This window comes from Dendrobium catenatum, unplaced genomic scaffold, assembly GCF_001605985.2.
Source record: "Dendrobium catenatum unplaced genomic scaffold, ASM160598v2 fragScaff_scaffold_1608, whole genome shotgun sequence".
In the NCBI taxonomy this organism is placed as follows: domain Eukaryota; kingdom Viridiplantae; phylum Streptophyta; class Magnoliopsida; order Asparagales; family Orchidaceae; genus Dendrobium; species Dendrobium catenatum.
The window spans coordinates 7,190,905-7,207,718 of record NW_021320070.1 but is presented as its reverse complement, the minus strand read 5'-3'; the positions used below and the strand labels follow the sequence as shown (position 1 = coordinate 7,207,718).

At 33.9% G+C, this 16,814-nt stretch overlaps 1 protein-coding gene across 1 annotated transcript; it reads left to right on the top strand.

Annotated features, from left to right (window-relative positions):
* Window positions 1-11,894: 11,894 nt before the first annotated feature.
* Window positions 11,895-12,543, top strand: LOC110106402. The gene has a single exon (XM_020836303.2). The coding sequence runs from the start codon at window positions 11,950-11,952 to the stop codon at window positions 12,409-12,411; it is 462 nt and encodes a 153-aa protein (XP_020691962.1). The 5' UTR covers window positions 11,895-11,949; the 3' UTR covers window positions 12,412-12,543.
* Window positions 12,544-16,814: the final 4,271 nt, after the last annotated feature.

Below are 16,814 nucleotides of genomic sequence, written 5' to 3'. Positions count from 1 at the left end.
GCGAATGTAAGCTTTGTTGAGGTTAGAAGATAAGTATAATTAAGTGTTAGGACAATAAAGTGGTCAATTAGCTATGGATGGAGCCAAAACCTAGAACACTCCAATTAAATTTATGATTTTATATTTAGTAAAAACATGAAATCTAGTGCTTTAAAAAATATAAATTGTTAGAAATGTGTGATTTTATATTTGTTTTCATAACTTTTTAGGATTTTTTAAGAGATGTTTTATTAGGGTTGCACAAGATCCATTCCAAATCTTTCATGGCTGAAAAAACCTAGAATAGGATTGGGGCTTTAGTGGAAGGGATTAAAGGTGGAACTAATGGTTGGAAACACTTATGGAAGAAAAGGGGCTTGTTTTAAAGTTAATTCTTTAGTGTTTCACCAAATTTCAAGGACATTAAGGTGTTTAAATAGAATATTGTGTGCATTTTGCAATAAAAATATCAGTGAATGATAGAAGAAAGTTGAAAAGTGTTATAGTAATTATAAATTAGAGTAAGCATAAAATTAAACTGTTATATATATAAAGAAAAATGTTTGATCAAGTCTTATTATTATCAAACATGCTAAAAATAAATTTTAATGTTTCTTTCCTTCTGAGGAAGTCTATATATTAGCTCCAAATATGTTATAAAAATAATGTATCAAATTGATTAGGGCGTGACATTTACTTACCCATCCAACGATCAACAAAAGGGGTAGTTGCTTTCAATAAAAAACAATTCAATTACATCCAATCACTAAATCTGTCATTATGTTAATGAAAGGATAGTTTTCCATTTCAATCATTATAATTTAATGGTTGCCATTTGCCATTTACATTTAAAATAAATGAATGCTAAAAATAAAAAAAATGAAATAGGATAGATTTTAAAATTATTACATTTAATGTGGGAGGTTAATGACATTCATTAAATTATCATTTAAACTATTAATCTAACATCAATAAAAATCAAAAGCTTTGATCATGATATATTAATCCAAATTTTCTTCTTTTCAAAATATTTATTATCGAGGGAAAAAAAGTTATGATGAAAATAATAAAAATTTTAATTAATTAATTATGTATTAATTACACTCATTTGAAAGTCCATTATTATTAATAAAAAATTTCATTTATTATTATATATAGAATCAATATGAGTGAAAAATTAATTTTCTTTAAATTAGGCCCGAAGATTAATGGACCACATCTTGAAGTAATCCACAGACTAGGTAATTATTATGAGAAAATAATAATTTAAAATTATGCGATAAAGTTTATTAGGATATCCTGACTTTTTTTTGCATATATAATTCAAGCTAGAAGAATATGTAAATTAACAGTGCTTTCCTAAGTAATAGTTCTACCAAGTGATTAAGTTTAAAAAAAAATAGCTGAAATGAAAATACCATACTTAATTATCTTCATACGATCTCTAGCTAATAGTGGATTAGTTTAAACATTTAGAATTAATTATGGTAATAAATGACGAAAACCATCCAACTGTCACAATTAAATGAATGCTGTCATCAATATTAAATGATGGCATTTAAAGTAAATTTCATAATTATGCAAGCTTAATGATCCTTTACTATTAGTAAGGGTACTGTTTGTGAAAATAAATAAAGATTTTCCAAAAAAATTTAAAAAAATGAAGTAGCGTCTCAGAAGTCAAACTCGTTAGCTGCCAGGAGTTGGCAGAACTTTCGTTGACCGGTCAATGGTAGATAGAATATATTGGTTTTGGATTTTTCTCCTTTGATTCAAACAATCTGAATTAGATTATTTGCTATTCATCAAGGAAATTTGTTATTCAATTATCTTAAATGAGAAAAAAATTAATACTTATAATTGTTGCATTCTGGAATATTCGCGATGTAGAGAAATATATAAATTAACGTTTTAGATTTGTACGAAGAAACAGCACGCATACATATATAAGAACTGTAGTTGGTGGGCGACGGAGGTCGAAAGGACCATAGAACGTAGTCGGCGAAGAAGTTCGAAAGGAATGTAGTCGGCTGGCAACGGAGGTCGGAAGTACGATGATGGGTGGAAGTCCGCTGCAGGCAGAAGTTCGATGATGGACATAAATTCGGTATCTGATAGAAGTTTAACGTAAGTTTGACGTCAAGTAAAAGTCTAACAAATGTCCAACAACGGGCAGAAGTTTGGCGACAGACGAAAGTCCGACATCTGGAAAAAGTCCGATGAAAGTCTGGCGTTGGGTAGAAGTCCGACAAAAGTCTGGTGACTGGCAGAAGACCTACGACTGGCAAAAGTCCAACATCGACAAGAAATCGGGCGATGGGCAGATGTCCGACATCAAGCAGAAGTCCTACAAAAGTTCGAGGGCTGACGAAAGTCCGGTGTCAGGTAAAAATTCGGCGACGGGAGGAAGTCCAGTATCGGATAAAAGTCCATGAAAGTATTGCAACAGGCTGAAGTATGGCAAGTGTCGGAAGTCCGGTGTTGGGTATAAATCCGGCAGCGGGTGGAAGTCCAGCGTCGAGTGGAAGTCTGACGAAAGTCTAGTGACGGGTGAAAGTCATGTGTCGGGTAGAAATCCGGTGACAAGCAGAAGTCCAACGTCAGGTAGAAATCCACTGAAGGGTGAGAGTCCGGTGTCAGTCGGTGGCAGGGAGGTGGTCGAGGAGGTTGGTAGCAAAGATAACTATTCATTCTCTTCTTACTTTGGCCTCCTTCCCCTTCCCCCTATGATAAATGAAGAGTCTATTTATAATTTTTTGAGAGTGACATGACCAGCAACTAGGAGGGAGATCAAGGGTAAATTTGGAGTGGTTTGAATGGACGGTCGATATTGATCCCCTTTTATCATAGATTGTTTATCATGTATTTGAGTGCCTTAGTGATATCAAAATTTGACAATCTTGGGCTCGTTGGATTTGTCTCGGCGATCTGCTCGATTCGAATATAAGCATGTCATGTTTGGAAACTATTTGGTAATCCAAATTATAGCTTGATCCTTCCAAATATGCTTTGAGTCTTTGATTTTGCCCATTTGGGCTTGGATGGAGTCGAATTTGGTGTCATTGAGTTCATATTTTCGAGATATTTAGTTAATTAGATTGTAAGTTTGTTGAAATCGGAATTTAATATCTGATTTAATTTAAAAAAAGCCAGCATTTATAGATATAGCATGGCAACCCATATTCCATAGCCACGTCATGACATTAAAAGCTTAATGATTCTGCTTAAATTTAGAATATATACAGATGCATACGAATATAATTAAACCCTAAATATTAAAAATAAACTGTGGCCCTACTTAGAAAGAGTAACACACAGCAAGGGCCAAGGAGCGCTCGCGGCAGGCAGAGGAAGCAGTCTAAAAAGCAAAGCGCGCTGCAGCAAAATATTTTAAACCCTAAACTACGTACGTGGCCAGGAGTTTTCCAAATGTCCATCCACCTAACAATCATTTGACCAAGTCCTAGCCTCCTGCAATACTATTAAATGGATATCTAGCTATTATTTAATTAGAAGATATGAAACCCAAGTCCTCATGTAGATCCAAAATTTTAAATAACACAGTAAAATTTATAAGACTCGATCATTAAACATAACGACAGGCAATTAAACCAAGATCAAAATGTTTCTAGAAATTAGCATGCATGGTCATCAGCCTAATTTTTATATGATCAAGCTGTTTTCAAAAGCAAGCTGCCTTAAAAATGAAAACTTATATGTCAAGTAGGAATGTAACTGAGTGGAGTTTGGGTGAGCCTATTCTCTTTTTATGTTTAAGTTTTTTATTTAAATTGATGTTTCAGAATGTCATTGATAAGGTTACATAATAGCATTCCATTTCAAATCATAGAAGAATTAGCTTTTTATTTTTAAGCCATCTTACTTTGATAATCTTCTATGGGGGTGTCATGTCAACTATAAAGAAGTTACATATCGAAATTAGCCAAATCAACTACATGCACGAGTATCCTTAAAAATCAATAATATTAGAAAATGTTTTATTATCATAGCCTCATATGTAAAAGAAATTTAAAATATCAACACTAAGGCTGTGTTTAGGACAACTTCTTCAAATCACTGTTTCTTCCTAGCTACTTTCAAAAAAAAAAAAATTGTATTAAAAAGTAATTTTACAAAGCAGAAAGAAAGATATCCCAAATGAAGTCTAAGACATGCATGCACTTACATCTATATTTTTTAATGTTTTAAATTAAGACATAGAAACAACACCAAACCTATGAGACAAATAAAAAATATGATCCAAAAAATTGCAACTATAGACATTCATATTGGAGCTATTATAACACATATAAACCAAAGTTACTGAACAAAAAAATGTATAAAATGACCCAGTAGCTGCAAAGGTGTTCAATATATGTTTGATTATTAATTATAAAACTTCAAATAAAATTAAATAGAAGTTCTTTAAAAGATTTATAAAATACTTTAAAATTATTGACACTTAATAAAGCATTCTTTGGCATATTTTGAAAATAGTTATAATGCTAAAAGGCCAATTTAGCTCTACTCCCTCCACAGCTAGCTATTTTTCCTCTGCATCCCTAGCACATATCCCACTTCAACCCCCTCTATATTTTTCCTAAGCTATATTATCCTATAGGTATTTAAAGAATCCTTCTTCATTCTCATTATGTGAGGCATGTTTGTGAAAATAGCAACCATATTTGTAATAGTTGAGAAGTACATTACGTAATAATATGATTTTTTTTAAATAATTGAAAATGAAAAAAAAATTCTTATTTGAATTGCATCATAATAGAGAGAATATGAGAAAGCTGATTTTTAGTAGTTGGAATGCTTTTTCCTCTTTTGTAAAAATTGCTCACATTACTATAGGTTATTGCTATCTCTGTTTTTAAAAATTTTAATTTTACCATTTGTTTCTCCTTAGAATTGATTTTATTGCATTTTTTCGAATTATTGAACTTTTATCTCACAACTTTTTTTATTTTATCATACTGATTATTCATAACATTTTGACTGTAACATTTATTGAATTTCATCAAAAAAAAAAAATTATTGTAATTTGCACTGTTTCTACTAATTGAATAACTTGTATTTTTATTATAAGCATACTATTAATCAAGCATTAAAAATGAAAGTGGGCATGTGGTTGTGTAATAGCTGGTTAAGTAAATGTTGATTGGAGACTAACTAATATGTATAAGATGATGGGTCGATGGACATTCCTTTAAATATTATTATTTAGCTTTATCATTTATTGATTCTCATGATATTGATTGAGAGTTATAGAAAGTTATTATTGTGCCGACGGATAAAGAGTGATAACTCTATTTATTAAGCCAATAGAATATTAATACAAATTACCACTTGCAAGAAAAAATACCGCTTAAACTAGAATTGAACTTCTTATTTGTATAGTGTCATTACTAAATGCATATTATTGATTCATTATTATTGTTACTATAAAATTTTTACTATTTTACTATTATTGTTTATTAATTTACTATCATTATATGAATTTACTTTTTATGCATTGCTTTATTATTATTGTTACTAATTTTACTTATGCTACTGTATTGATACTACTACTGCTACAAATATCGATATTGTTCGATACTACTATTGATTCACTATACTTATGAAAACATATTAATTCAATGTACTGATATCGAGCACGTGATTAAGATATTGATAAAAAATAATTGGATATCACTTGTACATCATTATAAGATTTTATTGTATTATGATTTGACATTCTTCACTGATGCTTTGATTTTACCGCTTTATATAGTACTAATACGACGACTGTTTTATCGATTCGACACTCGTACTAGTTTATTGGTTTCACTACCATACTATTTTAGTGGCTTTTGTATCATAATATTTTATATTTTATATATTCTAATATTTTATAGTTTATATATGGAGTTATCAAGTAACCTAAAACTTTTTATTCATCTCCAAGTTCTCATTATTTGAGAATTCCTCAAATTTCAAAGTAATAAGCAAAACAAACTCTAAAACTTTAAAAGTTATGTGCCTCCCACTAATGTTAAACATAATTGAGTACCCTCATTCTCAACTATTCACAGTAACAATTGATAAACCAAGGAAACAAAAATAACATCTCAGGTGTCCTAAAGAATTCATATAAGAGTATTTATGGGCATTGATAGGAATGGTCTTTTAGTTTAAATTGTCTGACGAGTATGCTTCCAACAAAAATTCCTCCTAATTATATGATCAATTCAAACATCTAGCTACATAATAAGACGACTAGAGTCAACTTAAAGTTGATCAAACTTAAATTAGATAATCCTAAGAATTCTTTAAATAGGATCAAACTTTCTTTGAAGCATGGTGTGAAGATTGTCAATCATGATTTCAAACTACTTCAAAGATGAATGGTCCTTGTTGCGGACTAGAATATACGCGGAGATAGAGTTAGAAAGTTCACGACTCAGCATTGTATGAATATCCAGCACACAAACAGAAGATGAAAGAAGACTAGGATTTTTAAGTGGAAAATCTTGTAAAGCGAAAAAATCACGGGGTCACGCCCAGTTGAAAAAGTTCCACTAGTATTTGCTTGAAATACAATAAGTTGACTCGTCCTTAAAATTTAGGATGATCAGATTATAATGAATCTCTTCAAGATTGAAAATCAGTTACAACATCGAGCAGAGTTCCACGTCACTTGGAGATCGGGCGGAATGTTGGCGTCCTTCGGAGGTCGGGTAGAATTCCGGTATTGTTCCAAAGTTGAGCAGAATTTCGGCGTCGGGCAGAACTCCGGTGTCGTTTGGAAGTCTGGCAGAATTCCGGTGTCGGGCAGAACTCCGGCGTTACTTGGGAAAAATTCCGGCGTCACTCGGGCGTCCGGCAGTGGTTGTGGAGGAGTTATTCCCTTCTATCCTTCAATTCTCTTCTTCTCTTCTTCTTTTCTTCTTCTTGCTTGGGTCCCCTCTCATGAGAAATGAGGGATCTATTTATAGATATTCTGGAGTGGCATACCTTGTATATAGATGTGAGATCATGCGGTAAATAGGGAGTGGTCGAATGGACGGTCGATATTGAATTCCTTGATCGTGCACTGTTCGTCAGACATTTGAAGGTCTTAATGATGTCGGAATTCAGCGATCTTAGGCTCGTTGGATTTGTCTCGTCGAGCCGCTCGATTCGATTATAAGAAAGTCATATTTGGAAACCGTTTGGTAACTCAAATTATGGTTTGAACTTTCCAACAACGCTTCGGGTACTTGATTTGGACTCATTTGGGCTCGGATTGAGTTGAATTTGGTGTCGTTGAGTTCGTATTTCCGAGACGCTTAACTTGACTATAAGTTTGCTGAAATTGGAGTTCAGGCGATCCCAAATTTAATTTTTAAAGTTTCCGGCTCGATTTTGCCTCGAGATTTGTGCCCGATCAAGATAATTTTCTGAGGATATATCAGTCCTCTTTTCAAGCATCTTCGAACATGATTGAAGCATTCTTTGAAGATAATAAATCATGATTTCAAGCACTTTGAAATATGATTTGGGAACGGTTTGAAGCATGATTCAAAGATGATCGATTATGGTTTCAAGCATCTTTATAAATGATGAATCATTATTTTATGCATCTTTGAAGATGATAGAAGTGTGGTTTGAAGCACGTACGTTTAAAGATTATCTATCATGATTTTAAGCATCTTCAAAGATGATATATCATAATCGAAGCTTCAAGGCCTAGAGTTTATAGCTGATAATGTGAATATGAATATGAATCAATAATTATTTCAATGATATTCCTAGCTACTAATATGATATCTTAGGCATTGTGACATCAAGATATATCTACAAACATCAAGATTTGGGGTTTATAATGTGACTAACTCCTACTTCTATCTTCTAATAAATAAATCAAACGAATAATATTAATGACAATCAAGATAGGTTGTTGCCATGAAATATTAACCGCACCAAAACATGCATGTTGGAAATAGAAAAAGAAGTTGGGAGATAATATGTCATAGAGCTTGTATGATCTAAAGAATGCATAGCACAGCTCATCTAAGGTTCTACCTATTTGTTTAAAAGTATGACTATTTTGCTTCGAACAAAATGTTCAAACATATATCCAAAAAAATGAAGCAGAAATCATATTTTACAATATGGGGAATATAAAGACCAAATTTTCTATATAAATATAGATAGTTAGATGTTATTTTTATAAATAGGCAAAATTATGCTACATATTTTTTTTTTCTTTTTTGGTTAGAACGTTCAATCCGTGTATTGATTAATTATATCAAAATTTTGTTTTAAGTTAAATGGTTATTAAAAAGAATTAGGGTCAAATGCTATGGTCATATTAATATTCTTCTTAACTATTTTTCTCTCTTGACATTTTGTGTTATTTATTTTCTTCTATTTATCGGTATTAACATTAAAATTTGATAAATAAATTATAAATTCAATAAATTTATATTATTAGTTATTTAAGTTTTTTTAATCATGATTGTTGGATAAATTTTAAATTGATTGTTGTTTATCTAACATAATCCTCTATTTTTCTCATTCAAGGATAATGATAATGTTAAAAGAATTTGGTTCTTAATAAAACATACTGAAGAAAAAAGATTTATATATCCATTCTGAATCACATAGTGGGATAAAAATATGTTATTTTTGTTGTAGTTAATTTTCTTAATGTATGCTGAAAAACATTTCAAAATGGTAGTTTCCTGAGGTCGGCCGTTCATTTTTATTTATTTTTGTATATATATATATATATATATGGTTTTTGAGTATAAATGTGCCTAGCTACTCTCTCGAGTCTCGAGAACTGATGAGGCCAATAAACTCACCAACTATTTTAATGACTTTGTTCTGGATAGAAGTCCATAATAAATACATTTGCTTCTTCTATTATTATATTAATGTCAAAAAATCTTGCATGCGCAATGTATATATTATATGTACAAAAATTTGTGATGATAGAGTATAAATTTTTATTTTGTAATAATATTGCATAAAGTGATAAGTTCACAAGAAATGTAAGAGCATTTTTTACTTGTAAAAGGCTAGAAAAAAATACAAGATTACATATGTTGCATCATGAAATATTCGTGACGGTAGAAAAGTATATAAGTTTAACATATTATGTTTGTAGGAAGATCCAGTATGTAATTAGATAAGAGAGAGAGGGTGCAATATTTAAAGAGACACTAAGATTTTTACGTGGTAAATCCTGAAAAGGGAAAAAAAAATCATGGGGCCTAGCCTAGTTTGAATGAATCCATTATTATTTGTAGTTGATTACAAATGAATCCCTTCCTTAGGGGGAAGGCATTGGCTTGATGTACATCATATGGAGTACATTATATGGTGGGAATATAAAGAATCACTATTGACGTGTTCGTTTAATCGGAAGAACCATAGTCGATGGGAGGTGGAGGTCGAAAGGATTGTTTGTCAAAGGACGATAGTGGTCAGAAAGATTGTTGTCGAAGGGTGACGGATGTTCGATGTCGGGTAAACATCCAACGACATGCATAAGTCCAACGACAGGCATAAGTTCGACGATAGATGGAAGTCATGATCGATGTCGGGTAGAAATCCAATGACGGCCAACGAACGGGCAGAATTCCAGCGTTAGTCGGCTGCTGGGTGAAAGTCCAACGGTTGTCCAAGAGGAGTCTCTTCCTTCTCTTCATTTTTATCTTGCTTCCTTGCTGAATTTCGGCGTCAGTTGTCCATCCAGCATAATTCAGGCGTCAGTCAGTTGCTGAGTCAAAGTTTGGCGATGGTCGAGGAGGAGTCTCTTCATTCTCTTTCTTTTCTTCCTTTTATTCTTGTTTAATTTAAGCGCCAGTTTGTGATCAGGCAGAACTCCAGCGTTGTTTGGCTGCCATGTGGAAGTCCGACGGTGGTTTAGGGAGTCTCTTCATTCTCTTCCTTTTCTTCCATCTCTTCTTGCTTGACCTTCTTCTTCCCCTCCCCCCTCCCCCGAAAGAGAAATTATTAGGTGCGGAGTGCAGAGTGCGTCTGGAGACCAATAAAAATGTGTCACGTCACCTCATTGGTAGGTATCCAGCTCGGTACCCGCACTCGGTACCACTGGGTATTGCTAGATACCCAGTGCTTGTGCTGACGGTTCTCCCGTCCGCACTCCGCACCTAATAATTGCTCCTTTGGGGTCCCCTTCTTTGAGAAATGAAGAATCTATTTATAGTTTTCTGAGAGTGGCATGACAAATAAATAGGAGGAAGATCAAAGGTAAATTGGGAGTGGTTTGAATGGACGACCGATGTTGAATCCCTTGATTGTTGACAGTTTATTGGGCATTTATATGCCTTAATGATATCAAAATTCAGCGATCTTAAGCTCGTTGGATTTTTCACATCGAGCCGCTCGATTCGACTAGAAGCATGTCTAGTTTGTAAACTGTTTGGTAATCCAAATTATAGTTTGAACCTTTCAAAAGAGCTTCTGGTCTTTGATTTGGACTCATTTGGGCTCGAATTGAGTCGAATTTGGTGCCGTTGGGTTCATATTTCCAAGATGTTCAGTTTGACTATAAGTTTGTTGAAATCGGAGTTCAGATAGTCTCCAATTTAATTTTTGAAGTTTCCAACTTGATTTTTGTATTGTGATTTGTGCTTGATCAAGATAACTTTTTGATGATATATCAACATTTTTTTTATGATATATCAATAGAAATTTATCATTCTCTCTTATGGAGAATGCGAGATTACTATTTTTTGGGTTACTAGCTTAGCCTTCTGTGATAGTGACGAAATGTAGGAGAAACAGTGAGAGAATGTCACGATAGTGTCAACTAACAACTTATTAAAACAGTTGGGCAATGATGGTCGGCAACGTCGAATGATGCCAGACAAAGACAATTAGGAGAGATCATCGAGCCATGATTAGAGTTGGTGTTGGAATATGATAGACCAATGATGGAATATCTCAATATTAGTTTCAAGGTTAGACATCGATATTATTTTATAATAGTGGTTGTGCGAATGTGATTATTGATAGTGATTGTTGACGTAGATCGTTAAATAAAGCTCTATGTTTCTTCGGATTTATGAGCTCTTTCCAACTTCAAGCTCCCTTCATAAGAAAATGAAGGCCTACTTACAATGATATTTTTGTTATTTTAACAAAATTTTCAAATGCTAGCTAGGTCGTTCTCTCTATTTTAATCCCCTTAATTACAAACTAATTTTTAGATACTTAGGTGCCTTAATGATATAGAATTTAAGTGGCATTGGGATCATTAAATTCCTCTCATTAGGAGGCCCTTTCTATTGTAAGAACACAAGATTTAAATATAATTTGATTCTTTGAACGAAATTATGAAGTTTCTAAGTATATTTTTGATTTCTTGATTGAGAATTTTGTAGACTTTGATCAAATCATTTTTATTTTATTAAATTTTTCTTATAAAATTATTCATTTTAACTATAAATCTATTGAAAATAAAGTTGAGATGGTCAAAAATTCAATCCTGAAAGATTCTGAGTTAAATACTGGGATCAAGTTTTGTGATTGATACGATAGAATTTTTTGATGAAGCTTTGGAAGCAATTCGTAATAGAAGTACATGCTAGGTAATAAATGCACTACAAAATAGGACTAAAAGTCAAATAGGCATTAGCTTTTCGGACAGAAAATAAATATGCATTCGGATCACATCTGAGACAGGTTAGGCGGACGTTTTCCTCCAAGCCTCACACCATTTTTTTTTAATTAATTAATTTATTTAGTTTATTTGTACGTTAACTCGGTCTTTATTTTCCCGATCGGACCGACTTGAAAGAGTCCGTAGACTTAATAGGAACGGTCCAAGTCGTCACAACCCAATCAACTGACTACAAACATGGATGCCACGCACAACGAATAACTCTATTTATATGCAAGAAACATCAATACACTCACAGAATCAAATCCTTCCCGACGATAAATCTTCTTCGCTCTCTAATAATTCCAGCTATGAGCGAATCAGCCGGAGCGACGCCGCCGTCGACGATTGCCTCCAAAAAATCAGCTGTCAAGAAGAAGAATAACAGCTTTAGCGGGTGCTTAAAAGCCCCGTTCCGCTTGCTTCGGCGCGCAAGGGATATCTATGTGAGGAGCCTTGGCGGCTGCGCTGGAGCAGGAGGAGGTGCGCGCGGTGGTGGGTTCGCGGCCGGCGTTGTGGCGTTGATGCCGCGAGCGAGAAGCCGGAGTGCGTTCGGGCAGTCGAACCGGTACGGTTCAGGAGAGGATGATTTTAGGGATCTGGTCCGGGCTAGTTCCAAGGGAAGCGCACCGGTGGGTGTGGTGACCAGGTCCCAAAGTGCGCCGGCTATTGAGAGGATAGAGGAGGAGGGGGGCGAGGAGGAGGTCTATGAGAGAAGTCAGAGCTGCGTGGTGCCGCCGCCGGCGGCTGGTGGGAGACTGGTTCGCCGTTAATTTTAATCGCGCTTCATGATCATTAGCCAACCAGCTAGCTGGCCGATCCCAACTGTTTGTTATGTGCAAAGCTTTTTGTTTTACTATTTCAACTCTGGGATTTAAGCTAGTCATAGTTGATCTTTCAGCTCCTCTTTTGCCAATCTTCAAATCTCTCTCTCTCTCTCTCTCCCTCAAAAGCAAATCACGCCTTGAACGCCGGTTCTTACTTTTTTTTTTTTTTTTTAAACGCCGGTTCTATTTCATTCCTTTAACAACACCCAGCTTAAAAGATATGAAGATTGGATAGCTTGTAAGTGTGTTTTTCTCATCAAGAAACTCAATTTGGATATAAGCATAAGAGATTAATCTGGATATCATTTGATCTTTCAATTAATATTTCAAAATTTCAATCATATATCAAGTGCTTGATTTGAGCTTATTTGATATCACATAGAATCGATTTTTATGCATTAATTTTGTCTCATTGAGATGTTTAGTAAAACTATAAGGCTTGATTTGAGACAATTTTTTTACTGTTTTTTTAAAATAGTTTTTTAGTATATAAATGTTTAGTTCAAAAAAATTTTTTGCTTAAAATTTACTTTAAAAAATAATAAAAATATACCCTAAATCAAACCTAAGATAGCTCAAATCAATGCTCAAATGGCTCAAAATTTAATTCATAAAGTTTTCAATTCTAATATACATCAAGATTCCAAGTTGATCAAGTGTTTTTTTTTTTAATGTTTCGCTTGCCCCTTGTTTTAAGACTTGAAAATTTGTATCAACAAAATTTATTATGAATTCAAAACATAGTTGTTTTCACACAAACAAATATGTGCAGTACACGTTCTTCACTTTATCAAATATATGCAATTGCTTTTATATTTTTTATTCTTGAAGATTTTTTGTGACAAAAAATTACAAGGTGTTGCTTCTCGGATTATTCATGAGGGTAGAGAAATATAAAGTTTAAAGTCTTAGTTTTGTATGAAGATCCAACATGCATACAGATAAAACGAGAGGATGCAGTATTAATAAGAAACACTAAGATTTTTACGCGGAAAATTCTAAAAAGGGGAAAAACTATGGGGCCTGACACAGTTGAAATGAATCAACTATTATTTGCAGTCGATTACAAAAGAGGCCCTTCCTTAGGAGAAGGCCTTGGCTTGATGTAATACATATACATCATGTAAAGTCCATTATTACATGATGGGACTTGAAAGAATCACTATTTATGTGTTTGGTTAATCGGCATAATTATAGTCGACAGGTGATGGAGGTTGAAAAAATCATTGTCTGGTGACGATGGTCGGAGGGATCATAGTTGGTGGGCGATAGTTGCCAGAAAAGATCGTTTTCCGGCAACAGAGGTCGGAAGGACCGTAGTCGGCGGGTGATAGTGGCACAAAGACCTTTGTCTAGTGAAGGAGGTCGGAAGGACCATAGTCGACTGGCACCAGAAGGAAGTTCGACGTTGGGTAGAAGTTCGACGAAAGTCAGCGACGGGCAGAAGTTCAGCATCGGGCGGAAGTTCGGTGTCGGATATTAGTCTGACGACTAGTACAAGTCCGACGACATGAAGAAGTCTAGCGACAATGGAAGTTCGGTCTCAGATAGAAGTCCGACAAAAGTTCGGCAATGTGCAGAAGTCCGATGTCATGTAGAAATCTAGCGATTAGCGGAAGTCCGGCGTCGGGTAGAAATTTGGTGATGGGTGATGGTTAGAAGTCCGGTGACGGGATGAAGTCCTATGTCGGTCGGTGGAGAGGAGGTGGTCGAGGTCCCGAGGAGGAGTCTAGTAGCAAGAGAACTCTTCCTTTTCTTCCTCAGCCCCTTTTCTCCTCCCCCCTCTATGGGGGCCTCCTTCTATGAAAAATGATAGGTCTATTTATAATTTTATGAGAGTGGCATGATCAGTAAATAAGAGGAAGACCAATTGTAATTTGGGAGTGATTTTAATGGATGGATGATGTGGATCTCTTGATCATAGATCATTTATTTGGTATTTGAATGTCTTAATAATATCAGAATTTGACGATCTTGAGCTCGTTGGATTTGTCTCATTGAGCCACTCGATTCAACTATAAGCATGTCACATTTGGTAACCGTTTGATAATCAAAATTATGGATTGAACCCTCCAAATGTGTTTCGAGTCTTTGATTTTCACTCATTTGAGCTCGAATTGAGTCAAATTTGGTGTTGTTGGATTCTTATTTTTGAGACGTTCAGTTTGACCATAAGTTTGTTGAAATCAAAGTTCGGATGATCTTGGATTTAATTTTTAAAATTTCCTACTTGATTTTGTTTCGAGATTAGATCAACCTAATTTTTTGATGATATATCACACCACTCTTTGGAGGCCATATATTTATTAAATTATCTTAAATTGTAACTTTATTATTCCTTACTGTCGATGTGTCAATTTGAGCAAAAGTCTAAATATTTTATTTTAAATACCTCAAATTTACTCAAAAATTAGTTTTAGAGGCCTATTTGACTCTAAAAATGTCACATTGAGATATCAAGAAATAATTTTGAGGACTACAAAGATATCAGAAAATGTCTGTATCAACTAAAAATTGGGCCCATAAGCTTGTTGGCAGTCAACTTAGTTGGTGGCAGTGCCGGCACCCATAAGTGCATGCATGTATGTATGTATAAGCACACGCTTTAGGCGCGTGACCATTGTGCAACTTTGGAGATTTATTTTTTAAAACATTTTTTTAAAAAAATATTTTGATGCATGGCCCAAAAACTTTTAAAAATATTTTAAAAAATTTTAAAAATATTTTCAAAATTTTTTTTCACCGTTTCCCCACATTAAGGAATAATAAAATTACAATTTAGTTTGCTTACTCTAATTTTGATGCATGACCAATTAATGTACATCATATATTTCCATTAAAACTAGGAGAGAGGCATGGTTCTCCTATGCTTACTCTGAATTTTCTCTGTGAGGGAGAAATATCTGGCATTTGTTTAAGGATTAGTGACAGTCAAGGACTTAATTCCATAAAATGAGCCTTTGATCTTCATTTGAAAAAATGTCAATTATCCTCATCGAATGGATTATATTTGGAGTCGATTAAGGCTTATAGTCTATGCTGTGAGGTTCTAAATCTTCTCTTGAAAAACTTGTTGATTATCCTCATTTGTTGGATTAGATTTAAGTATGATAAGATTTGCGGTCCGTATGGTGAAGCTCAAATTTTTTTGTTGAAAAATATATAAGCAATTCTCGTCTAATGGATCGAATTTGCGAAAAGACATTCTTTCAAATATTTAAAAACCTCATTTAGCACTCTAAGCCTATTTCGGGCCATTTTGACAATTCATGAATTTTGTTGTTGTTTTAAAAAAATTTTGTTGGGGGCATTAAACAAGCAAATTAAATTTTGGTATTTTTAATGTCACTGGTTGAAAGCTTCTAATTTTTATAATTAAATATTTTCAAATTATGGGCAAAAGCAACTCATCTTGATATATTAGGGAGCTTTGACTATCAATCAAAAAATCTCGAGTTCAAAGCATGCAAATTTGATGTATGTATGAGTTTATCTTAAATGCTCAAAATGTCCAAAAAAAAACATGGGAAAAATAATGCCTTGAAAAAGGTTCATCCCTTCCGTGAAGCACGAGGTCATAGACTACATCCAAATGCATAGATAAAAAAAATAATTTTTTGAATTTATCTTTTTAATATATTATTGCCAAGTACTTTTGGTGGTGAGAGAAGATCGAGCAATGTGATAATGGATGATAATATTGCATCCACTATTACTGATAATTGTCTTGTGTTTCTATGTAGAAAGTTTCATTTTACAAATGATCTTATAGATGTTGCTTTTTCAAAGTAAGATTGGGCATGTTTTCCTCTTGCAAGAAAAGTCCTAATGCCCTCACAATTTGGACAAAATTTTAAAAGGATTTTTACCTGCATAGTACTTAAAACTTCTTTATTTTCATATGTAACATCTAAAATCTTTAATTTATCCTACCCACACCTCAAACTTCTAATTCACTCATATCCCGCACCGTGTTTCATCTCTGTCACCCACGCGTGTGCCAATTCCCAATAGCTCGAACGATTTTCCTCAGTTGCTCGAACGGTAGTCTCCTTCGGCCTATTCTCTATAGATTTCCTATGTGAAAACACGCATTCTTGTCATGAAAACTCCTCAATGGTCGTTCTATTGCTGCCGTGAGTCTCCGCTAATGCCCAACTTTCTTTCTTTTATTTCTTGCAATGATATATGTGTATAATGGTCCTTTTCTCCCATTTTGTTTGTAGATTTTTGATTTTAAGTGGTAGTTATGGTGAATGATGGTGAATATATTGGGTTACATATAAATTTGGGGAATATTAAAGTGAAGTCAAAGGTGAATAAATAAGAAGATATACAGGTGAAAATCG